Here is a 26,059-nt window from a genome sequence, read left to right as displayed (position 1 = left end):
ATTCCCGCCTCCGCGCTAACCACTGAGAACCCGCCTCCGGACACTCAGCCCCACCCCTCGCCGGCATTGACCAACCAGCAAGCACCGCCCCCGGAACGCGCTTAGCTCCGCCCCGCGCCACCCGCGTGGTGTCCGTGCCGGGCAGCCGGGCGGAAGGGGAGGCGGAGGCCGGGGCTCCCCGGACATAAGATGGCGGCGAACATGGTGCGGTTTCGGGGTGGCGCGTGGGGCCCGGTTCGCAGGTGAGAGCTGCCTCCTCCCCCGCCCGAAGAGTAGTTGTATAGAGCGGCCCGTGGCCCCTCACTCTCCCCCTTATTGGAGCTCCCTAATGACTCCCCCCGTTAGCTTCCCCCCCAATGGAGCCCCCCGTGATCCCTCACCCTTCCCCCCCCCCCGGAGTCTCCAGTGACTCCCCACCCTTCCGTCCATCAGTGACCCATAACCCTTCCCCCAGAGAGTCCCCCAGCCTCCCCTCTGACAGGGGCCCCAAGGCCCTTGCTCCCCCCGAGCTCTTCCTCCTGCCAGAGACTCAAGAATCCTGGTCCTCCCCAGTGCCCGCTGCCAGACACCCCCAAGAGTCCCCTCCCCTGCCAGAAACCTCCCCCCACCCAAACCCACTCCTCAGCGACTCCTAATTCCTTCACCATCACCTTTCCAAGAACCCGGGTGCCACCCCCAGGCTCTCCTCTGACAGGGACCCCCAAGATCTACGTCGGGGCTGCTGCCTTCAGGACCCCGCACACCCCTAGCTGCTCTTCGGCCAGTGACCTCACAAGATCCCCACAGGTCCTGACCTGCCCATAAATAAGGGGGCATAAATGAAAGCAAATCTGTCTACCTCACCTACCCAGCCTCCTTCCCTTGGGGCATCATGCAGGGCTTTCCTTTGGCTAGAAGCCCATTCGCTCAACCACACGATTATGGGAACATTTTAGCCTCTTTCATAGTTTGCTGGACATTGAACAGCCCTTGATGGACAGAATTGGAAATCTCAGCAACCTTCTGGCAGTATGACTGTCACTAGTGAGATCAGGGCCAGTTGATTCCATGTATCCACTTAAGTACTTATGTGGGCCCCAGCATTGTGGTATCTGAGGGAATTTTTATCTTCTCAACACTCTAGCAAAGTAGGGAAGTGCCATAATCTTCACAGTCAAAGCATCCACTCTCAGTTGTTACTAAAAGCCTGTTTGATGAACTGAGGTCCGGTGCACTGATTAGTGTTTTTATACAAACGTCTATGATTGGTCTAGGTTTGGCCTGGCAGCCTACAGAAAATACAGCAGTGGTGGTGGCTGCCCCAGTGTCCCTCTCACTTCTCCTCTGCCTGGAGTGCCTAAGCCTGTCTTCGCAACGGTTGACGGACAGGAGAAATTTGAAACCAAAGTTACAACGCTAGAAAACGGACTGCGGATTGCGTCACAAAACAAATTTGGACAGTTCTGTACTGTAGGCAGTAAGTACTGAATGACTTCAAGCAGGCAAGTCTCACTGCTCAGGGGAAGTGCTATGACTGGTGTTATACAGGTCAGACTCAATGATCACAATTGTCCCTTCTGGCTTTGGAATCTAGGAATCATTGCATTTGGATCTACTGTATATAGAGGACCACATCCTGCTTTGGCATCAGTGGCCAAATTCCCATTGACTTAACTGGGAGCAGCTTTGATATTTAGGTACCAACGCAATACAGACATACCTAATGGCTTGTCTTCACTGCACAGTTAACTTATCTACGCTTGAGTTACTCCCCTTGAGTTAGCCTAGCTCAAGCGAGAGCAGCCACACTGCAAAATAACACTAGAGTTGTACCAAGTGGCAGAGTTGGCAGCTGATAAGTTGCGTTAACTTGAGTTTTGGCCTATACTCCAGTGGGCCAGCCAACTTGAGTTAAAAGCACCTCACTTGAGTCAAGGGGTTTTGTGTGGGGACAGGAGCAACACTTGAGTTATAACTCAAATGAAATTTGCAGTGAAGTTAAGTCCTTAGCGATATGGTAGTTAAATATTTACTTAGAAATAATCGAATGCATTGAAATTATGATGTTTTAAATTGAGGTGGTCTTCGCTAGTCATATGCTTTCTCATGCTTGTAAAACCAGTGAATAGGCTATGGGGTTAAAATAAATATTAACTTTTTTTAATTTTTTTTTTTTATGTAAGTTCTTATAAATTCAGGATCAAGACATGAAGCAAAATACCTTAGCGGCATTTCACACTTTTTGGAAAAGTTGGCTTTCTCTGTAAGTATTGTTTGTGACGATAAGGTTCCTAAAGCCTCTGTGTTAAATACTTACAAAAAACCTAACCTGTTATTAGTGTGGCTGTAATTATTCTCAGAAGGCCCAAGTCTGCTTTCCTTGAGCACCCAAGATTCTTACTGACTTCAAGGAATGCAGCTCAAGCTCTATTTATTTATTTGCTTCAAGTGGGGAAAAAAAGAAAAGTGCTTCAGTTTATTAGATCACACTAACAAATGGTCAATAGACACATTTCATAAGCCTTAACACTTTTTTTTTCCTTTTGGTTAGTCTACAGCCCAGTTTGGCAGCAAAGATGAAATTCTTCTCACCTTGGAAAAGCACGGGGGTATTTGTGATTGTCAGGCATCAAGGTACAAATCTTACTCTGTATTTCCCCATGCATGAATAGTTGTCATGATTGCTGACAGTGACATATGACTGAACTTGATTTTCTGTTCCACCACAACAATGACTTTGTTTTTGAATAGCAAGAGTAATCTCTTTGTGGCAAATTGCAATAAGGATGCTAGTGTGAACATAAAATAAGGAATTTTAGCGCTTTACCATCTTCAAAGTAATGGGCAAATATTGCCAGGAGTTCATATATTCCACTTGTAAACTGAATGCAAAACATCTGTTTGTGTTGCAGGGATACCACAATGTATGCTGTTTCTGCTGATGCCAAAGGCCTAGACACTGTGGTCAGTCTACTGGCTGATGTAGTACTACAGCCCAGGTTATCAGGTGTGAGAATCTCAGTCACTGTTTCAGGAAAGGATACGTGGACATCACATGACAAAATTATTTCAGTACTATCGTTCATTACATCCTACTGATTTAAAGACTTTACAAAGTCTGTGTTGAGTATTGGATTAGAGCAAACATTAAATTGCTATAGAGTGTTTTTATTATGAAAGTTAATATGCTAATAAGACAGGCCAGTCATTTCCACTTCCTTCTAGCAACAGGGTTTGTTTTAGACTGTTTGCTTTCATCTGAGAAGATGAACAAAGAATAATATTGCCCTAGTCTGAAAATGGATCCAATCTACTGCTGCTTTCCTATCAGCCTCAGTGTTTTACTTAAGACTGAATAGTGTGTATGGATTCTTTCCCCCACCCCTCTTGATTTGGGCTTCTTTGTTTCTGGACCTCAGAGATTCTGCTGGAGCCAAGATCCCATAGTGCTCCTCGTTGTCTGTGCAGGACCCAGGGAGTTAATTACCTATTCAATACTTTGGACAGTGGTTCATAGCCTTTGTTTTATCTCGCTGTAGATGAAGAAATTGAGATGACTCGAATGGCTGTGCAGTTTGAGCTCGAAGATCTGAATATGAGACCTGATCCAGAGCCTCTACTAACTGAGATGATACATGCGGTAAACTGCTGTGGGGTTTGTCTCGCACACATTGCTCTCTGCAATATGTTATGCAGTTTCTTTCTCACCCTTTACTTAATTTCACTGGTGCTTTTTATCTGGTCTATAAACACACTTTTATTATGCTAACATGGAATTTGGGGAGCATTTTGCTTACACCTCCATTTTGAAATCCTATATTCTGCATGACGTACAAAGTCAAGAAAGGGGCAGTTAAGGTTCCAACATAAACCAGAGCTTATTCACACTGCCATCTTTGTATAGTGTGCTTGATACTTGGACTTCATGCTTCTTTTAGAACTTCCCGTTTCCAGCATTCCATTGTTTTTCCTGTTCGCACCTTCAGGATGATGACTTACATTTATGTAGTGCTCTTTCTCCCCAAGGATCCAAGCTATTCATCTAGTACCACTGAAGTCTGGGCACTGGTTCTGCTGAGGCGGGTGGGATCCTGCCCCTGAAAGTATAGTCTATAGAAACTGGACAAACCCTTGCTCTTACAAAAGGGCCATGATATCATTAATATCCATGTACAGCAGAGAGGGTCTTCGATTTTTAAAGCCTCTGGAAGTGCCATGTACATTGAGTCCATTAAGTTTACTGTACCTTCCTCAAAAGAATGAAGGACTTTGTTGATCCTGTGAGTCCAGTTAGTCTAGATGTTTCAAACCTGACAGTTACCCAATCCTCTCCTGCTATAACTTATCTTTGTGGGCAGGGCACAAGTGAAATGATGCTCAGTATGTGTTCCCTCTCTTACTGCATCTACATTAGCCTAGGGGCAAAGGAAGGCTCACATCATAATTTTGAGGGAGAATAAAGCATTGTGTGTTCTAAACTAAGGGTGGTTGTGTGTTCACGCTCCCAATAGGCAGCTTACAGGGAGAACACCGTGGGACTCAACAGGTTCTGCCCCGTGGAAAACCTAGAGAAAATGGATCGGAAAGTGCTCCATTCATATCTGCAGAATTACTATACACCTGACCGGATGGTGTTGGCTGGGGTTGGGATAGAGCACGAGCAGTTGGTCAAGTGTGCCAGGAAGTATTTGCTTGGTGTAGATCCCGTGTGGAGAAGCGAGAAACCCAAGCAAGTTGACAAATCAGTTGCACAGTACACAGGAGGAATCATCAAGGTAAAATAAAAGCAAGAACTAATCAGTGCATCATGCGACTTCCTCTTGTGTTAAAGTACAGTAATAGATTTGAACTCCCTTGCTTTCATTCATCGTGGTAGGTCTTCGTTTTCAAAAAGGCACCTCTTGACTTGTGATAAGCAGCATTTGTACCGACAAAACAGCTAATTACATTAGTGCTCATTTGTACACGCAGTTGCCTGCTGTGCAGATGCAAGTTCATAAGCCTGCACTTCTAACAGCTCTGTGTGCGCCCATTGTGGCTGCTGCTGGGCAACTCGTTTGATTTCTGTAATTTACCAGGCCACGCTCTGAAGGTGAAATTCAATCCTAATTTGTTCTCTCCCCACAGCTTGAAAAAGACATGTCGGATGTGAGTTTGGGTCCTACCCCAATCCCTGAGCTGACCCACATCATGATTGGGTTAGAAAGCTGCTCGTTTTTGGTAAGCACTGTCCCAAAAGTCACTGCTGTGCACACCCTAAACTAGCAAAACCTTGAGCAACCATGTCATTGTTCAAAAGTTGGAGCTATTTTGTGTCTGAGAGTACAGACGCATGCAGGTAGCAAGGGAGCTTTTTCCAGCAGTAGCCTGGTGGGAGGCTGGGAAAGGTTTTGCCATCAGACTCTCAAATGCAGGAGTGTGCTATCACGTGTATCGCTAGTTAGATCTTGGAGCTATGCACCAATATTTGCATGGCTTCTTGTGTTCATCGGGGCATTTCTCCTGGTATTTTCCCTCTTCCACTTCCCTTTGAGCACCGAGAGGCACTGCAGCTCCACTGACTCTCTCACTGTGATTCAGGAGGAAGACTTCATTCCCTTTGCTGTATTAAACATGATGATGGGAGGCGGTGGCTCCTTTTCTGCCGGAGGGCCTGGCAAGGGCATGTTCACCCGTCTGTATCTTAATGTGCTCAACAGGTGTGTTTACCTCCCTTTCAAGGAATGCTGCCAAAGGACTCGTCTCTGATGAGGGCCCTGAATGGAAGGCCTCACCTGAAAGCCTAAATATGTCCGGTTTTTAAAAATTGGCTCTTAGAAGCAGATATGGCTTATTTGGGAGGAGGTGGGTGTCGTTCAACTGAGCACTCAGGTGCCCTGGGATCCTGTCATCCTCCACTGGCCCAAGTCTTCAGCTGGGGAGAAAAAATTGTGAAAATCAGCAGTTGATGCAGCTGTTCCTGCACAGTATCCTCCTCCTGTCGAAACAGTGGGGAGGGGAGTAGAAGGCAGACATGCACAGAAGAAAATAGTCAGGGGAGCGGAGACATTGGACTGATAGTTTGAATTGCCATCAGCATTTGGGAATCCTATCTTGAAGATGAAGCAGGGAGTGTATTGTCTTTTGTTAGTTACAGAGTACTCAGATGCATGTTCTTGTACTTACAGGCATCACTGGATGTATAATGCAACCTCTTATCATCACAGTTATGAAGATACAGGTCTCTTGTGTATTCATGCCAGTGCAGATCCTCGACAGGTATGTGGCTCTTCTATATCCCAAGCCATAAATTCATAAAAGGTAAGTCTGTCACTGACTTAATTTCAGATAACCGCTTAATGATAATATGGAAAAAACGACTATCGGTTGCATATAACACATCAAACTTTGTCATTCACAACTACAGGGTACGATATGTTGTTTTGCAGTGGGGTTGCATGTTCATAATGGCCAATTCTAACTATAAAATGTTACTGGCATTGTGAAAGGTCACCACTCTGGAAGAGAGAATCCTATTTTCCCACTTAGCTGACTATGTATAAAGATGAATTGGGCTTATGTATTCCTGACCCACTGCTATAAACATCTTCCCCAAATGGCTCAAGTGCTCTGCACAGCCTCACTCCCCTTCTGGCAAAGCTCCATTCTCAGTGATGGGAATTGCTTCTGTGGTACCCTACAACAATTTTCCTGTACTCATGCAGTTCAGCGAGGGAGGGGTTTGAATCTTTCAGACTCTAAAAGGAGAAAAGGGAAAGTCACGCCCTGCTGATTGCTGGTTTTTGATCTTTTTTTCTTGTTTTGGTTAAACCCGAGTTTAGAAAATGGGCAGGCATTATTCTATTTTTCTTTCAAAGACTTGCTTGTTTTTACAGGTCCGAGAAATGGTGGAAATAATCACAAGAGAGTTCATTTTAATGGCGGGAGCAGTGGGAGAGGCAAGTTGCCCAAACTCTGTTTTATGCACATAGTCTCAGTACTGAAATACCATGGTGATGGGCCCTAGCTAGGCTGATGAATTTCATATGTAAGATTTTGAATGTACATTTTCTAGTGACTGTGTTTCATGTCTTTAATAGTCTAGTAATCACAAGAGCATCTCCACAAGGAGGCAGGTGTTTGTAGATCAATTTTCTGCATGTACGGGTGTCAAATATCTATGTACAAGAAGGGACCCTTTGCCCAATCCTGACTTCACGCCACTTCAATTTGGAACCATTTCTGTTAACTTACTAAGCACCTTCCTTTTCCTTTTAAAAAACCCCACCTCCTTAGACTACCCCCAGCTCCAGACTTATGCTGACAGCAGAATGCGATATTGATGTCTCCCAGTTATTCCTGGAGGATGATGACTGTGTACAGCAGGTAGAGTAGTTTCCAGTCCTGAGACCAGTCTAAAGCAGTCTGCTGTATTTTGTTGCCATACAGGTAGAATTGGAGCGAGCAAAGACCCAGCTGAAATCCATGCTTATGATGAACCTAGAATCCCGGCCTGTTATCTTTGAGGATGTAGGAAGGCAAGTGCTGGCAACAAACACAAGAAAGCTCCCTCATGAGCTGTGCTCTCTCATCGGTGAGTAAACCCCACTGACTTTGCGCTGACCATGCTGGGCTGTAGGTGCACTCTGCTGATACCTTCGGGCAGGAGCTACCTCGCAAGTTCGGGTGGGATAAACGCCTACATCCTGTCCTTGATAAAACAGGACCTTTTGGTAGGGTGCCACCTCTGCAGTTCTGGTCCAACTCTTCAGCAGGGTGGGGCTCCTATGGGCTCTTAACCCCCAGAGTGGGGGGCAGGGATGTTTCAGCAGAATCCCTCAATGGCAGCAGTCGCTCTAAGGATTAAATATTTGTTTGTCAGTATTGGGGCAAATGCCCAGCTCACCTTGCTGCTGATGGTATTTCAAATATAGACAGCAAATGTAACTAGTGAGGCGATGAAGTCTGAGCCAATACCCATTTAAATCAACGGAAAGACTTCAGATTAGGCCCTTTTTGTCTAATGCACTGGAAGCCAGGCCATCCCAGCTGTGGCATGGACTTGCTCTGTGTCTGGCCAAGCCACTTAATGTTTCTGATCCTCTGTTTCCCCCTCTGTAGAACAGGAATTACTACCTTTCTCACTTCACGGGGTGTTAGGAGGGAGGGTGACAGTGCAAATGGAAGTGCTCGTTTTGCCCCCGCAGCCCTAGGGTGTGTTTACACTAAGCAAGGCTTAAAGAGACACCATCAATTTGATTTTTAAATTAATTTTAAGAGCCAGCCCCATAAGGCTTTTATGGGCAGCCCTGAGAGTAGCCCCTGCGAACAGACCTAGGCCCAGTTCTGCCCCTCCTCCCCATTCCTGTCTCTTCTGTCATCTGTGTTGCCTCTCAATTTATTTCAGCTTTGCTGCTGTCATTACTGAGAGAGGCCCTCTTGGGTGGGGCATAGTGCGTGAGTGATACGGGCTGGTTTGTGTACTAAAACCAGAGCAACTGACCAGCAGAACTGGCCTGACAAAAGCACTATCAAAAAAGGTTTTCTCTGATCTCAGAACAATTGTGGCAATTATTTAACAGTTAAAAATCAGAGGGAAATGCAGTTGTGAACCTGTCCCCCTTTAACTGGGCATACTTGTAATAAATTAACTTAATATCTTCAAAGCATCTTACAAAGTAACCCTCAACTGCTTGTGAGCTAGCTAGCTTGGTGCTCTCGTTTGACAGAAGGAGAAATCTGACACACAGTTTCAGAGCTGGGATTAAAATGCAGGCATTCCAAGTATAGATCCAGCATGATGAAATTTATTCTGCCTTCAGGGCAAAGCTTCTATCTCTGTTTAAAATGCATTTGAAATAGCTCTTGTCATCGTCTGCAGGTAACGTGAAACCCAATGACATCAAGAGAGTGGTTGCTAAAATGCTTCGTAACAAACCAGCCGTGGCTGCACTGGGTGACTTGACGGAATTGCCTACGTATGAACACATTCAAGCAGCACTGTCTAGTAAGGACGGGCGGCTACCTAGGATGTATCGGCTTTTTCGATAAAGCAGCAAATGCTGTATAGAACAGGAGACTTACTTTTTTATATACATATTGTTCTTTGGATTATGTCACTGCAAAAAAGAATATTTACATACACATGGTGTAAATATGGAACTTTTCTTGTAGCTGAGACGGCTTCAGCTGTTCAGAATGTGAAGCATTCATGCTGGTATAAGCTTACAGAGCGGACCCAGCTCTGAATGACCACTTTGGCCATCAATAAATTCTTCTGCCTTCCGCGGAAGGCTGTGTGTGTAGGCCTTTCTCTTGGCACCTTGAATAACAGTGTGGCAAAGCAAACCTAAACCACTACAGGTGAAAGGGCTACACATACTGATGAATTAGCCAAGATCTTACAGTTACCACTTGCTTTAAATATCCAGTATTGCAAGGGAAGTGTGTTCATGTTACTTTTTCTTGATAGGTCTGAGCATTGGTGGTTGTAGCCCAAAATGTGTTGTATTCCTTACGAAAGGAATAGATTTAGGCAGAGTTACATTTCATAAATCCGTTGTCCTCCAATCTTGTAGACTGTGAGTAGTAATACTGTCACTTGGGGAGGATTGTTACAAGTATTGCTAAAGTAAGGTGCTAACGTGATGCTTCTTAGGCCAGAGAATGTATAAACCTGTAATCACGTTGAAGGGAGGGCAGTAGAACAATCTGTCCCCATGACAAAGTTCTGAGTTTATACTTCATTTTAAAATGTAAATATTCGCTGCTTTTGTAAAATACCTTCAATAATCTGAACAAGATTGCTGCATGTTCTCGTTAGATGTATCATGGATAACATACTTACTTAGTTACAGCTTTCAGACAGATCCCCCTGTGAAGGGTGCGGGGTGGTAGATACGTGGCCACACAGCGCTCACTTGAAATTAGGTTGAATCTTAAGTGCAACTCATGGTTTCTCGCAAACAGAAAAGCAATTTACCCTGATAACTGCCTATTTCCCCAGGAAAGATTAAGCTGAATTAAATGTTGTCAGCAAACAGACAATGATTTGTATAAAGAGCTTAGTTTTGAAGGTAATTGGTTCTTACTAAAAGCCCATAAGAAGAAATCCATATACGAATACCAACAATAACAGGGTTAACACAAGAAACCATTACCTTTGACAGGTGAGATGTAATATCCAGTTATATACATATTTCTGCCCTTTCTAGACATAAATAGTGAAATTGTTCAGTGCTGCCATTAAATGACTCTGCATCAGTGATCAAACGGAGCAGAAGGTTCAGAGGCAGCTACTGGCTGCACACACACATCCATTCATGTGAGTGGAAGTTGTACATGCTTCTGGACCAGAGAACAGGCCCAAAGTGGTGGTGTTAATACTAACAAAATGCAGCCGCTTTTTGAACCTATGGTGTGTTGTAAAACATACCGCTTTGTCCTGTCAGTTGTGGTGCGTGTGTTTGTCAAGGAAACAAATAAAGGCAATGAAATGAATGGGTGTGATTTAGTAAGTGAGCAAAGTGACTATGACAGTTTAGAAAGTTATCAACTCTTAATGGATTTCTAGAAGGCTTTTAAATTGATAGTTAATGAAGTGCTTTTAAACTAATCCATTAACGCTTAGTAAGGCAAGCAAGAAGCAAGTCCTCCTTTACAGCTGAGGAAAGATGACATGATTAGCCCTAGGCCACCCGGGCAGTAAGCACATGTCACAGCTTTGACTAGAACTCAGCTCTGCTGTTGCTCAGCAACAAAGCCGGCTCTAGCTAAGGTGCACAGTTTTGTTGGCTTTTTTTTTTTTTAAGGAACCAAAAAAAAATGGCTAAAACTGACGGCTGGACCTGTCCTATGCACAAACAGAGATGGTTTTAAATTCAGAGGCTCTGTCTCACTCTGTGGGCTATTTATCTGGGCATGTGCATGGTCCCATAGGCTTAGGGCTATGCATCGTCTCACTACTGCACGTACCCAGGAACCTTCACTCTCTCTGCAAAGGATTTATGGCACATGGGCAGCAGGTCCCTTTTATAGCTTAGTACTGTTCCCACAGCAAATCTACCTCTCAGTAACAAGCTTAATTTTAGAAACCATGCCATTTGAGGTATGAGTAAATCTGCTCCTCATTTTATTTGTAAACAGAAATTGGGACAGAAAACACACTAACAGGTGCTTTAACACAAAAATGCTGAAAACTGAGAGAAAGTTTTCTTTATAATTTAATTTCTAGGCTATGTTTGCAGTATGAAAATATCACTTAAACCAAAATCTGATGTGTTTTTCAAAGGGGATGGGGAGATACATTAAAGACTCAGTTCCATATGGTGCTCAGGTCAGTTGAGCAAAGCACTTAAGCATGTGCTCAACTTTAAGCATGTGAGTAGTCCCCCAGACTTCAGTCTTGCTGGATCGGGGTTGGCATGCTCAGCACCTTGCAGGATTGAGCCTTATGTTCCTTCCATAAAGCAGCCAATTCTCATTTGCTCTCCTACACATTCAACAATTCTATCCTCAGATACCTCAATGAAAGTTTTGCTCAAGGAGGCATTGACACACGATTACTGAGAGCAACATTTTTGTTGAAAACATGAAAAGGTGATTAATTTATTACCAATGAAGGGTAGTACTTCTCATAGGTTTTCTTCTCAGAGTTTGGAATGATCACGATATTGTTCATGTTCTAAAATATCTTTTCATCCAAAGGTTTATTGTGAAAGTAGGTGATTGCAAAATACCTAATTACAATGGAGCTTCCTCCAAATCATTTGCTTTGTATTTTCAGTAGTAATGTGGTTTAAAAAGTGTCAGCTTTAGCTAATGATTCAAGCAAGGTATGCCCATGAGAAGTTTTACTGTATTAACTGTCACGTACATTTTACCAGTGTAATACTTGACACTTAAGAGTGCCTTTACCTCCAGAAGAATCCACATTTTGCTGATTGGGAAACGGGGGGGACATAACTTCTCCAAACTGAGAATCAGAGAAAGAACAGAACTGAGTTATTCTGATTCCTGGTTCTTGCTCTGAATATCTCCCAAAGGTCAAAACACGTTTTTCTCCCACCCCAAAGTAGCTTTCTTTAGTGTGGTCTTTACTTCTACTGTAAATCACTTTTTGCTGGATTTTTACACATTAACGCCACGGAGGCCACTGATTTCAGCTGCAGTGTCTCTTGCTGCCGCACGCTTGTAGCCGATTTCTCACTGAAGTAGAAACTGGATCTCCACTGCAGAGGATCCATAAATTATATGAACATTGGTTCAGAAAGTCTGACTTTATCTGAGGACGTGTGCTCGTTTGAGAGATTAATATGCACCCTTAGCAACAACAGAAGTAGTAAAAATAAATACTAATTAAAAGGCCATCTCAAATGCACTTTGATTACTGTACATCCATACAGATCTTGCTGCAATGGCCCACAACAGCAAAACTATTACGAGCAAGCATCAACCTGGGAGAGAGACTGCTCAGGTTCTCTAGTTGGTCCCCTTAGGTATTTTACAGAATACATTTGGCTATAGGTAAAGAAATAAACAACTGACATCAATGACCTCCTGAGATGGATACTTACAAAGCAAGTAGCCAGAACAGACTGAATAGAACAGATGGAACCACAATTGTCTCCTTTTTGCAAAATGTCCTTGAGTAACCGCTCCAATCCAAGACCGCTTGTAATACAATGCACCCAGTGGGGCATCTTGTCTTGGGTATGGCCAGAATCACCACCTAACTGCATCCTGTTGCTTGCAAAGGAAGTTTTGCTAAAAGTGACCTGACTGAATAAGCAGGGGCCTCTGTTCTGAATATTTACTCCCTTTCTCTTCAGCAATAAAGCACTCAAGTTCCTTGGATGAGCTCATGCAAATGAAACTTGAGAGCTGAAGTTTAAGACATTTGGCACAGGCCACAGCAACTGGTACTCAAACCGAGACCCCTTCCTCTTAAGCTGTACCTCTGCAGACATGGAATCAAGTCGTCTTTGCCTGGGTCTGAAATCCTCCTCCAGGGCACCATTTACAAGCTTGTTGCTGGGCTTTAAGGTCAGGAAACAGTACAGACTCTGCTGGACTTTTGGTCCTTTATCTCCTGCCGCTTCTGAAGTTCCCTTGTAATTCGTCTCTTTATTCCAATTAAATAAAGTTCTCTGTCAAACTGCCCTGCAGCAAGCGGGATGCTAAAATATAAAGAAAAGCTGTTAGATTTGTGCAATGTGCAAAACTTATGTTGGCTTAGAGCTCCATGATTAGTGAAGGACCCAACAGTAACAAGAATGAACTTTTCCATTTTCTCTTGGACTAAGGCATCTGGCTGTTGCTCTAACATTAAGTTAAACTAAATGTTTCTCTACCCGTCGCAGCAAGTTAGGCTTGTTTGGAGAGGCTAGATTGAGTAGTAAAAAGGAAACACCCTCAATCTAAGCATGAAACTTCCAGTATTAATGGGAGACATACATGAGGAAGTGGCTGTCAGCACTGGGCCCTTAAACATATGACTGTCAGTCAAATAGATAAAAGAAACAATAAATGTTTGGTTAACTATTAACTGTTCCTGCAAGTCTCATTATCTGACTTCCAAGAAAAGTCACTCTGAAATGTGTACGGCTCCACAGCTCATCCCCGTTGTTTCGCTCAGGCTAAGATGGAGTTTACTTATGCAGAGTCGGAAAGCCTTCCTGTTCCTCCTGAGCCCATAAATTACTTCCCATCCTGTAGCCAGGGAGCAGAAGAATGGGAGCAATGCACCAAACCTGTCTGCCTTCATGGAATCAGCAACATCTCTGTATTTATCATGTTGACATTGTCACATTTCACCCACCCCAGAACAGAGTACCTATTGAGTTCTGGGGGTTGGCAGGCACAAACCCGCCCACATCTGAAACCGAGCAAACAGCAATTTTAACTGCACTGACTGCCCAAACACCCAGTCAGCACTGTTTTCTAATTTATAGATTCTTTACCATTTTTAATTACTTGGGCATGCAACTCACAAGGGAGACAACTAGCTCTACTGAAACACAACCACTTCTAGGGAGGGGGATAAGGAAGTTTTGGGCAAGGGGAGAAGGGCAGCCCCCCTATTTCCTCTATAAAGGGCAATGAGAACTGTCTCTCAGGTGAGCATGCCTATGTGGTAAATGCACTGGGCTCAAGTTATCTCCCTCAGAAGGACCAAGGGGACTGGCAGGAGGGATTCTGCTATTGCCAGGCTGGGTTAAATGCTTTTTATTGTTTTCGGCACTGGGTCCAAACGTTACACAGAAATCACCCAAATACACTGCAGTGAGTTACAGGGGATTCATTCCATCTCAGGAGCTCTTGTGACAACATAAGCCACAAATTCCTGACAGGAAACATGTCCTAGGAACTCACTGCAGCCTGATCACATGTGTAGATGCACAAACAGGTCACTGACTTGTCTCTACCGGGCCTGACTTTCACCCGGAACAGCCCGTACACTGGCCTGTGGTCTGATGTTTTGACCACGGAACAGGAGGAGTACTTCACGGCATGGATGTCATCCTTGTGACGGCTCCTGTAGATCACTCGATCCTGGGAGGCCGAGAGAGAAAGAAGGAGGGAAACAGATGGTCACTCCCCTTTGCCTATCTGCTCTGGAGAGAAATACTTGTTCACTAAAGACACAGGTTAATTTAAAACCCTCCACTTTTAGAAGGGCCTTGCAATCAAAGGAACTCAGAGTTCTGTGTAGGACTCATTCTCCCCTGCCCCAGCACCCTGGGAGGGAGGCAGCACACTGGAGCATGCATATCTGGCACTGCAAACCCAAGGATCTGCTTTGCATACAGCTCTACGTCTTGGTGAGAATTCCCTCTCAATGAGCTTCCATGCCCTACATGGCTGACCCTCTGGACTCGAAGAGGGATAGCTGTCCCTGCCGCATCTCACCTCCTATCTGGCAGGGGACTGGGGATCCTGGATCCATATATCTGAGGACCCACTGACCCTTCCCCTAGCTCACCCCTATGTGCCACTCTGCTTGGGGTGATGTGGAAGTTTCCAGCATGGCTGTTTGATCAGGTAGACACACAGCGATGGGAAGAGCATCCCTATCAGTCCCCCAGGACAGGTGGATTTCCTCCCATAGACAGCAACAGAACTGCTATCCAGCTGTGATGGGATGTTCACCCCACACTAGCCTGGAAAGTGTTAATGTGGCTCAGAGGGGTTAAGTAGGCCCACGTGAGGGAGAGCTAGGCTTGACAAGCAAGCACTGAGAGAGACTGAAGAGCAGCTGGGCAGGAGCAGGCGGGGCTGGTATAAGGCCAGGAAGCCTGTAGTCATTCTTTGGGCTTACAGAGGGAAAGGAGGAGACCCAGGGGGAGAGTAGAAGCCATGAAGGCAGGGTTTACCCAGAAGGGCTGTGGAGCGGAAGCCTTGTAGAGGTGGAGCAGGAAATGGCCCAGGGAAATAGCAGCAAGGTTTTGGATGGTGCAGACCGTGGTCAATGATTCGAGATTCCCTGACCTGGAACCCAGATTAGTGCATGGGCCCAGGTTCCCCGATCCTCCACTGGGGAAGTGGTATAGTCTTGAACTGGAGGACTGCTGGGAATGATAGCCGGTCCACCAGTGAAACTCTAGTGACCTGGCCGGCGGGCCAAGCCATAAAGAGGAAGCACCGCAACCCTGGAGCATGAGAGAGGACACCCGAGCGGCAGGAAGGGCGTCAGACCACGCAGAGCCATTTCCCAGATGCAGTCAGGAGGAGGAGCCCCAGCCATGAGTAGAGAACTTGGTACAGTGGCCAAGAAGGATTGTTAGTCCACTCCCTCCCCAGAAGCGTGTTTATAAGTAACCCTGTACCGTGTATGAAGGCGTCCTCTGCTTGGAAGTGGTGTCGTAGCTATCCTGCCCTATATCGAACTTATAGGAAGGACGGAAATGAATGGCAGCCTCCTGGAACCCTTTGAAAATAGCCCCTGCAGGGGAAGGGGAGGCAGTATGAAGAACAAAGTGATTCTTCTCTAGTAACCAAGCATAACAGCATCTGGACGTTTACAACACACATTTTAAAAGCAGTTTACCAATCAGCTAGAAACTAAACCAGTAACTTACAGGGCTACAAAACCGGACCCAGACAGCATAACTGGGGGGTTAGCTAAAGTCTGTTCAAATTAAGGGTGAATCTCTAATCAGGGAATATTTAAAAGACTGGAGAACTAATACTTGGCATGTTTATGGTACCTTCCATTGAAACCCTCTGCATGCTTTGCAAATCAATCAGCTCTAAGCACCCCTGTGAGACAGGTGGGAATTCTCTCCAGTTTACAGAGCAGTGAAGAGAGGCAAGGCACACCCCACCTAAGTGCAGGGGAGACTCTCCCAACTCCAGGGGCACTAGGAGCCAGGTGGCGGAATTAACATGACATTTGCTGCCATCACATTGTTCACTTGTGTGTTCTGCCCTGCGTTTCTCTTGTCTGTTTAGACTGTAAGCTCTTCGGGACAAGGACCATCTTCTACCCTGTGTTTGTGCAGCAACCGGCACAATGGGACCTAGTCTTGGCTGGCCTGTAGGCACCACCATAATCGACGTGATTAATAATAATTGACTACCTTGGCAGGAGCATGTGGAATGTCAGGCAGAACCCAAGAATTCACATTCCTACTCCCCTACTTGGAAGTGTGATTAGATTTGAAAGCTATTGGCTTTCCCTTCCCAGAGACAACGCCCTCACTTATTTCAGTGGCTATCCAAGAAGTAAGGAGCAGGCTGTAGACATTCACATGCTTGGAAATCTCCAGTCAGTGGGGACTAGCAGTAGAGGGGAAGGCAGCAAGTACCATCATTCATTTCTTTAATGAGCTGGTCATACTGCAGTAGCTTGGACAGGTCTTTTTCCAGATGCTGGTTCAGGATTGAATCCACGCTCTCACGATCCTTGTTTAGTCGGAAATTGAAGTCTCCAAACCAGAACACCTCGTCGAACCGAGTTGTGACATCAGCTGCAAAGCCAAGTGAGACAGGCCATCAGCCCGATTTCTGCTTTGGGGTGGAGCAGCAAGTTAACCCACAAATCCTTCCACTAGCCACGCATGCGCATGCGCACACACACACACACGGATTCTGTTCACATCAAGTTACTCACAAGGGCTGGATCGATAGGGATTTGTATCTGGGACGTTCTTGGGAAGTGCAAGTGCTTGGATGGTTTTATTGTAGTCCAGTATCCTCTCATACACTTTACCATCCCCCGCTGAAAGAGAGATGCATAAACACTGCAAATTCATGTGGAAAGATGGAGATTTTGTGCAGAATATAAATACAATTGCCATGGATCATTATTATGTAGATTGTGGTAGAGTCCAAAATGTGCTGGGCACTTTCTAAACATGTAGGATGAGATGGTTCCTACCCTGAAGAGGGTACAAATTAAAAAGGCAGCGACAGGTGTGATAGGGAAAGGGAACACAACATACAGAGCATTTGGTGTGTCAATAGAAGTTTGGTTTGTGAGTTCCCTTCCCTCATACTTCCCAACCCTGCAATCCCCAGCTTCAAATCCAGTGTCGTTATGCACCACCACCCCTCTGCATGAAGGAGCAGTTAACTCTCAGGATCCATTAATGTAATGTACAAGGAGGTGACCTAGTCGGTAGGAGTGATCTTCAGAAGAGATTTAAATGAGGGGAGGGGAGTCATTTTGTAGACCAGCCCTCATTCTTTATGGAGGGGAGAGCGTGGAAGGAGACACAGATGTGGGAGAGCTGGACAAATGGCGAAAGCCTGGCATCACTGGCAAAGTGGAGGAGATAGGGATGGGACAAAACTATGAGAGACTAAGGGAGATATATGAGGAGCAGCAACCTCAAAAGCAAGGAGCCTGAACTTGATGCAACGGAGAAGAAAGGAGTCAGTGGAGGGATTCAAAGCAGGTGGGATGGAATGAGAGGCAAGAGGATTTTAGCAGCTCTTCTCTGTATGAACTGGAGGGGGCAGAGTGAGTGCTGGAAGACCAGAGAGGAGCTTACAGTAATAAAGCCAGAAGAGGAGGATTTAGCTGTGTGGTTAGAGCGAAAGGCTCAGATCTCAGAAACGCAGTGAAGGCAGAAGCAGTAGTTCAGACATGCCAAGAAGGAGTTCATTCTACACTGGGTTTGCTCACAGCTTAAATGGTGGGGTGTGCTATGGCAAAGAGGAGATTAAAATAAGGAATTCATACACTTTACCACTGCCAAGAGCAAAACACAGTAGCTCCACGTCGGAGTCAGCCTTAGAGCAGTAAGTAATACAGCAAATGGGCACAAGTATCTTGTAAGCCAGGTGAAGCAATTTCCGCCCCCCAAGCAGGACATTTGTGTTAAGTATGTAACTGACTCACATGTGAAATGGGACGTGATGAAGAGGAAGGAAGTCCCAAAGAACGTGAAGCAGATTCCCAGGGCTCCCTTGGTTTTGATCTGAGACACAATGCGAGTGGTCACAGTGGCATATTCCACCTCTGCAGGGAGAAGGAAAGAGAAGCTGCTGCTGTTACAGGAAGCCTGTTGAAACTGCATTGTGGGGAGGAAAGAGGGTGGGGAAGGGAGGGGGGGCAGTCACTTAATCAGGCTGTTGCGTTGTTGATAGGGCTCCGAGGATCCCAGCTCACTTTACAAACTGTACATGCACCATTGCAGTACACCCGCCCTCCAGCCAGGCCCCAGCCAGGCAGTTAGCAGGAACACACACCACCACTGGCTCAGGATGTAGGGAAAACACCTAGCAAGTGCCACAGGTTTGTGAAGGTCCATGTGGCACAGACAGGACCTCTGCTGTCAAGGTGGCATCTGCGAGACACACACAGCAAAACAAATGTCACTCAGCTTCTCTATCTGGGAATCTAGCCTTCACAGAAGGAGGAAGGATGCACCCATCCTGGTGGCAGATGAACCTCGAACTGAAGGGAGTCCAGAGGCTTCAAACATGCGGTTTAGTCCTAAAAGCCATCCCCTCCGGCTTGTGGTTCATAATAAATACATAGGTTACCCTGCTCCCAAGAGGTGCTTAGCGCTCACAACCCCCATGGAGCTCTCAAAAGGCCTGGTCCTATTTGGCATGGCAGGCTACTGATCAGAGTTTGGGCATCACAAACACTTTCAGCAGGTAAGGAGAATTTACACCTTTAACTGATGCCACTCTGAGGTTTCCACCCACCATTACAAGCCTCCCTGTCCCACACAGTGACAGCGCAATTTTTCCCTCTCTGTAATCTCTAGCGCTTAATTAACAACGTACCTGAGCAGAACCAGATGAGGTCTCTTCTTATGAACACTGACATGTAGAGAACTCCGTGTGCAGCTGAGTACAGCATGACGTAATGGGGCCCCAGCGTCTCCTGCAGACGGATCTCCCACTCTCTTCTATGGGAGACAACAAAAGCACCATGGCTACATCACAACTACAGGACAACATGGAGGGGAAGAGTTGTCAGTCTCTGGGCAGAAGGAGAGAGAGATGTAGCCCTTGGGAGGTGCCACAATTATGCCCACTGGTGATGAGAGGAAGGTGATGGTGATGAGGAAGACAATGGAATGAGCAGGCAGTGGGGGGAGCCAACAGTGTGAGGGTGCAGCAACTGCTACCATATTAGGGTTTTCACGGCAAACCTCCTCTGCCAAAACAATGGTGCACTGGGCTGATCTGAGGACAAACAGCTTTTTAAATTGAGGACGTATAAAACCTATAGGCAAACACAATAAGCACCTTGTTGGTTGCATGCAGCAACTTTACTCTGACATAGTTTTACATATCAATAGATCACAGGAACTGCCAGAGGGCATTCTGAAATTCTTGGAAGGATGCTAAGAATGAATGCACATCCACAGCATCTTTCAGCCAGCCTGATGCCTAACTGTACCCTGGGGAGCGACCCTGCTTAAGGTCACACAAGTCAGCAGCAGAGCTGAAGGTTCCCACTGAAATCAAGAGAGTTTTGCTACTGCTTTCAGTGAGAGGAGTACCGAGCCCAAACTTTGGGTGATGATAGGTGGTTAGGACTACTATGAGGTTAAATAAAGACACCCTCTAGAACTCGTTTTCTCCTTATACTGAGGAGTTCACAGATTTATGAAATATAAATAAAGCACAAGGGCAATTCTAATCCCTTTTGGTGTATTGAAAACTAATTTAAAAAGAAGAAAAAAACCTGCAGTGATTAGCAAGTGACAAGGGTGGCTCTGCATTACACTGTTTCTGCTACCTGTCTGGACAGCCTTCTTGAACGCCAACAACATACATGTCCTGGGCATAGTCAGGATCCGATGGGAACAAGAAGTCATCCAGATTCTCTGGAAGTTCCTACAAAAAAAGGAAGAGATGCACAGCGTCCGTTATGCTAGCATTTGGAAAAGGAGGGGAGGGAAAATCCAGAAAGACTTCAAGTTGAATGAGTTAATAAATCATTTACAACCACTGCTAATATTTTGCACTGACATAGCATTTTAGATCTGAGACGCTCAACATTAATCAAGTCTAATAACCTCCCTGCCCCATAGCTAAGCATCATGGTACCCATGCTGTAGATATGGAAATTGAGAAACAGAGGGGTGAAGAGTTTTGGTCAAGGTCACACAATGAATGCCGTGGCCTAGTGTGTATTTTTAACTTCTCTCGGATATTTATTTAAGAAGAGTTTAGAGGCTATATACAGACCTCTTTAAAGTCCTGAACCTGCCTCCCCCGTTAAACTCACCTAGTGATCCTCAATCTCTCTGGCTCCGTCCCTAAGTCACTTGGCTGAGGCAATCTCAGGTTTCTCTGCTGTACAGAGATGTAGTTACAATTATGTTCCCCTTCAGAGACATTCTCTCCATAAGCAGTTGTGCATCACACAGATTAATAGGGCCCCAATCCTAATTGAGGCCCTAGGGAGCACTCACAATACTAATAAAAAAGCAGCAGCTCCCACCTTCCTGCTTGCTATATATCAAATACTACAGGTCACAGAATTTCACCATTACAGTAGTCACATCTGCTCAACTGAGCATGTGCAAGAGGATCCAAGGACACAGGAGGAAGGCTGAGCTGCCATAGAGACTAAGCTACTCAGGCAGATGAAGATCAACATCATAAATATATTGAAAGTGACAATTTCGCAAGAAGCAGCGGCGCTAGTCCGTTTAACAAACACAGGGGGAAATATGCATCGCCAAGAGCCAAATTCAGGAGATTCATGTACCCACCTTCCGGCCTTGCATATTCCAGGTGGCCACAAATATTCCAATGCTCCGATCAGGAAAATATCTGCTCAGTTCTTCTGCTCCCAGCAATGCACCACTAGCTAGAAGACTGCCTTCCAAATAGCTTCTGTGAAACAAGGAGAGGGAAAAGAATTTTTAAAAACTCCATATTATTAAAAAGACATATAAGCAAATGTTCTGGTTGCTGGAATCCTAATTTGCATCACTCAAGAACAGACCCAAATCTTAACAATATTTAACATTGTATAGTACTTTGTGTATTAAAAGTTCCTTTAAAAAATGAGCTAATATTCACAGCCCTCAGAAATGCAGCATTAAATATTGAGTTGCTTCCAGGGAGAGAAGACATGACACCGAAAGAGGAATCTGGCCAGAACACCAGGATCCATACACTCTCTTGTGAAAAGTGCCTCAAGGTTTTTTAACACACACAAGTGGTCAGGGTTGTTTGATATCTTAGTCAAGAGACAACAATTCTAGCAGCACAGTTCTACTCACTCTCCTATAACACATGGGCACCCTTCAGTAACGGCTCAGCAGGAATTATGAAATCTACTGAATCACTAATATTACTTCCTGCAGCACCAGGTGCTCCTTGGGGGTTTTCATATTCACTGAAGTGAAGTACTGAGCTGGCCAAGCCTGCTTTAGCTTGGCAAATCTGATGACATCATCGTCGCCTGAGGGGGCACCAGGCCATAAGCATGAGACACGAAAGATATGAAGCACACAAAACAAAGCAGAGTAGCTTGGAGTTCTCAGAGGTCTTCTTATGAAGGAACAGAACACTCAGCATCCTGTTTCACAGCATGCAAGTTTCCTGACTATATACTAAACCAGAAAGGACATTTTTAAACAGCCAAGTTGTATTAACACTCTTTTCAGTTACAACATCCCATTTAGAGAGCTCTCTGAGCACTGCCAAAGCTGCTTGCAATTCTCTCAAGCGATCCCCAGTCAGCCTCTGACCAATGCTCAGGTTGGTGTCAGGAAGCTCTATGATTCTAAACCTTGATTAATACAGCCAGCGACTGCACTTTCTACGTTATGCTTGTGCTCTCAAAATATTCCCCGCATTTCCTGGACACACATTGATCCAGCCCCAGTGTTTCTTCCTAGCATGCTGCTCTTCTGAGGAGCTTTGCCATAAAGCAGCCATTCAAAAACTTGCCCCTCCCATGACAGTAAATATAAGGGAACAAACAACTAATGATAATTTGCTCACTGGTCAAGTTACTTATTCCAGACAAACAGAATTCTGCAAGGCAATTGGCCATCTAGTAACAAATACTGTATTCTCTCTGCTATGAAAAGAAGGAGAATATACCTGTTTCGAACATCCTTGGCACGAAGGGGGGTGAGCAGGCTGAACGTAGACTTCATGGAGTCTGTGGAACAGCTATCGCAGACCATCCCACTGTTGTGAAGCCCGGTGTCACTCAGGCTGCTGCTCAACCTTTCAAACCTGCTCTGAGAATAATGTTGGTAATCCATATAATCTGAGTCGATCCTATTAGCTGTCCTCAGCACGTGAGAGGCCACGCTGAGTTCCAGGGGGGGCAGTGGTCGAGGGGGTGTTATTTTGGACAGCCGGGGTTTGCTGCCTGAAGATTCTTTCCCCTGCATAAGCCCCACAGAGGCACTGGGAACCTCAGAGACCTGTTTCTCGGAATCTGAAATGCTACCCTTGTTCTTCCCATAAGGGCTCGCTTCCGAGGCATCCTGCAAGTTGTGCAAAGAACCCTGTTCGCCATTGAGTACCACTCTGCTCCTGGTGGGAGGACTCAGGGACGACTCCTGGAGAGAGCCATTGGAGGAGCTTGTCTCATTGGGATCGATCAGATTTTCCAGACTCGTTCTAAACACTCTCCTCCTCCTCCAGCTTTTCTCATCAAGAGATGATGCTCGCGCTAGCCTGGGTTTCCTGGGAGGCTTTGGAGTGACAGATTTAATCTTCATATTGGGTTTGATTTCATCAGGGGGAAATCTTAAGGTGTCATTTAAAAAGGATTCTATGTCTGGATGGTCCTCAAGTGCAAGCACCCTGCTGTCACCAGCCTCCTTCCTCATAGCTCCACCAGTCTTCTTCACTTGCTGGTCCTGTAGTACTCTGCCCTCTGTGCTTGAAGTAATACATGCCACTGCATGCTGGGAAAATCCATTTGGAGGGTTCATTCTCCTCCCATGTACCAGCTATGGACCCCTCTCCATAGAGTCAGTCCCTCAAAGAGTCATCTTCCTTTACTGTATAGTTTTGGCTCGCAGCATGGTAAGTTCAGGAGTTTGAACCGAAACACAGAGATCAGGAATGTGAATACACATGAGTCTTTTGCCAGGAATACAGGAAAGTTATGTGAGTAGCAAGATGCATGGCTGGAAAAGCCTTAGAGGTAAGAAACCTGCAACTGCCCAAAAGAAACAGAACTGTAACAACCTGCTGAGCCGTATACTATAAACACAATAAAATCATGCTGTTGCATAGCCTCTTCCATCAGAGGATCTCAAAGCATTTTGCAAACCTTAACAAGCCCCCTGTAAAAAAGGTCAGTGTTATTTCCATTTTACAGAAGGGGAAATTTAGGCCCAGAAGAGTGAAGTGACTTCCCAAGGGCTGTATGTGACAGAACTGGAAGTAAATTCCCACCGTGCGTTTTATAAGACAGGATGTTTGTTCACTTTAGCAGCGCAGGAAATGAAAATTAAAATCACATACAAGTTACCACCTTAATCTTTTAGGCTTTCAAATGGTCACACTGTGTGCTGATTCCGTAATACAGGTAGGTAAAACATTCAGCATCAGAAATCAGTAAGTTTTCAATGATCTTAGGTTCTGTAATGATCCCGTATCACCATAATCAATTAAGGTAGACCTGTCGCTGCAAAACACATAGGCCACTACCACTTGAATTGAAGAAGACTCTCCCTTAGCTGCAGCAGCATTAGGCGTTATATGTGCCCCTCTATGGGACACAATCTTGGGATCCACAAAACAACTTCTTACCATAGAAAGGCAAGGTGCTTGTCCAGATAGCTACAAGCAAATTGCAATACTTCACTACATTGCTCAGCAGTCTCACCTGACGGGTGAAATGCAAATCTTGTCAGAGTTATTCTGTTAAATATCAATCAAGCCTGAATGCTACCTTAATCTTCTCAACATGTATAGGGTCAACATGTGTATGTTCTCCAGTGACTGGGAGTCTGGAATGATATTCTATTCCTGGATTCACCACTGATTATTTATTATTAATATGGCACCAAACATTTACTAGGAGCTTTATGACCTTTTAACCTCTCGGAAGAAATTTACTCACCTGTAAAATGGGCATTCTACTACTTACCTGCCTCAGAGGAGCCTTATGAAACGTACGCCTCACCTGCACACAAGCTTGCATAAGTTGTTGAACTGGTGCAAACCGCTCTTATTTTGGCTTAAGCGCGGCTTACTTCATTTTACGGTTCCTAACCAATTTAGAGCTAAACCAAAATAATCTAAAACCCTTTGAGACTCTTGGGTTCAAATCACCATACCACAGATTATTTTCTAAGGTACTTGTAAGAGAAGTTCTGCTGGTAATGCAAATAATAAAATTTTAGTAAAGCTACTATGATGACTGGAGTAGCATAAGAGTCTGGAGAGAATAAAGGCAGGGTTTCTTTATTGGCTAAAGAAAAGGACTCCAGATTGGGCCTTAATTCCTGTTCAACTGTAACATTATGCTACCCCACAAAAGGGTGGGCTCCCAGAGCCTGGGGAAGCTATTTTTATCCAAAGGGGCTGGGACTTTTCAGTGACCTAATGGACAGAGAGTCTAAACAGCATGGTTAGGAAAGGCCACCCCACCAACTCCCCTTTTCTGGGGCAGGAACGCCCATAGCTAGGGCTGATAGTGCCAGAGCATTGTGTTAGTGATAAAAACCACTTATTTCACTCCAAGTGTGTGTGCATATGGGGACTGGGACACAGATACTGTGTGCATCTATATATATTGGGGGGGGGCAAGATAGAGATGGGGGGGCACAGAGACTGTGTCTATCAATATAGCAGTGAGACACACCAGTGTGTTTGTGTGTGGTGGGGGGGAGAACACAGGCAGTGTGTGTATGGGTGGGACTCACACTGTGTGTGTGTGTAGGGAGGGATACACACAGTGTGTGGGGGATACAAAGATTGTGTGTGTCGATATGGCAGTGAGACACACCAGTGTGTTTGTGTGTGGTGGGGGGGAGAACACAGGCAGCGTGTGTATGGGTGGGACTCACACTGTGTGTGTGTGTAGGGAGGGATACACACAGTGTGTGGGGGATACAAAGATTGTGTGTGTCGATATGGCAGTGAGACACACCAGTGTGTGTGTGTGTGTGTAGGGGGGACACACAGAGATTGTGTCTGTCGATGTGGCAGTGAGACACACCTGTGTGTGTGTGTGGGACTCACACTGTGTGTGTGTAGGGGGGACACACAGCTTGGGGGGGGCAGTGCCCGCGGGGTGTGATCAGACACTGAAGTGCCGGGGGGGGGGGTCGGGCTGCGGACCCCGTGTCTAGACCAGCAGGGGCGGGGAGGGGGGGCTCAGTCACCCTACGGGCAGGGGGGCGAGTCAGAGGCCGAGCGACCCGGGGGGGGGGGGGGGCGGCCGCGGTGGGACGGGGGCCCCGCGGGAGGATCCGGCGCCGCCCTCACCTCCAGTCCAGCGAGCAGCCCGCGGCCCGGCCTTAGCAACCGGCGCGCTCGGCAGCCGCGGGCCTGGGCCGCCCCTGACAACGAGCCGCCGCGGCTCCGAGGGCCGGAGCCCGCCGCGAGCGCGCCCTGCCGCCCGGAGGGGGGACCGGCGCCCTCAGCCCCGGGGGCCCGGCCCGGCCCCGGCGCAGCGCCGCGGGGGCGTGGAGGCACC

At 45.9% G+C, this 26,059-nt stretch overlaps 2 protein-coding genes across 5 annotated transcripts; one reads left to right on the top strand and one right to left on the bottom strand.

Annotated features, from left to right (window-relative positions):
* Positions 1–33: 33 nt before the first annotated feature.
* Positions 34–10,458, top strand: PMPCA (peptidase, mitochondrial processing subunit alpha). Its single transcript, XM_037879467.2, has 13 exons — positions 34–242; positions 1,254–1,456; positions 2,163–2,242; positions 2,531–2,613; positions 2,892–2,986; positions 3,519–3,619; positions 4,491–4,754; positions 5,107–5,199; positions 5,560–5,678; positions 6,147–6,237; positions 6,855–6,917; positions 7,408–7,552; positions 8,840–10,458. The coding sequence occupies exons 1-13, from the start codon at positions 190–192 to the stop codon at positions 9,007–9,009; spliced, it is 1,560 nt and encodes a 519-aa protein (XP_037735395.1). The 5' UTR covers positions 34–189; the 3' UTR covers positions 9,010–10,458.
* On the bottom strand, positions 5,559–26,005 carry INPP5E (inositol polyphosphate-5-phosphatase E). 4 transcript variants are annotated; one of them, XM_037879462.2, is made up of 11 exons: positions 25,849–26,005; positions 22,492–23,569; positions 21,147–21,270; positions 20,165–20,262; positions 19,201–19,325; positions 18,305–18,424; positions 17,072–17,179; positions 16,767–16,928; positions 15,786–15,901; positions 14,375–14,511; positions 5,559–13,136 (listed from the first exon to the last, which is right to left on the bottom strand). In XM_037879462.2, exons 2-11 carry the CDS (start codon positions 23,337–23,339, stop codon positions 13,004–13,006), a joined length of 1,971 nt encoding a protein of 656 aa, XP_037735390.1. In that variant the 5' UTR covers positions 23,340–23,569; positions 25,849–26,005; the 3' UTR covers positions 5,559–13,003. The 4 variants fall into 4 exon arrangements, 3 of the variants coding, with proteins under 3 accessions (XP_037735390.1, XP_037735391.1, XP_037735392.1); XM_037879463.2 differs by having other exon boundaries at positions 11,067–13,136; positions 22,492–23,563; positions 25,849–26,002; XM_037879464.2 differs by having other exon boundaries at positions 11,550–13,136; positions 14,332–14,511.
* Between the last annotated feature and the right edge of the window lie 54 nt (positions 26,006–26,059).

The sequence above is a fragment of the Chelonia mydas genome, chromosome 16 (genome assembly GCF_015237465.2).
Source record: "Chelonia mydas isolate rCheMyd1 chromosome 16, rCheMyd1.pri.v2, whole genome shotgun sequence".
Lineage (NCBI taxonomy): Eukaryota > Metazoa > Chordata > Testudines > Cheloniidae > Chelonia > Chelonia mydas.
Note: the sequence above shows the minus strand (reverse complement) of the source record. Positions and strands in the feature narration are given on the sequence as shown.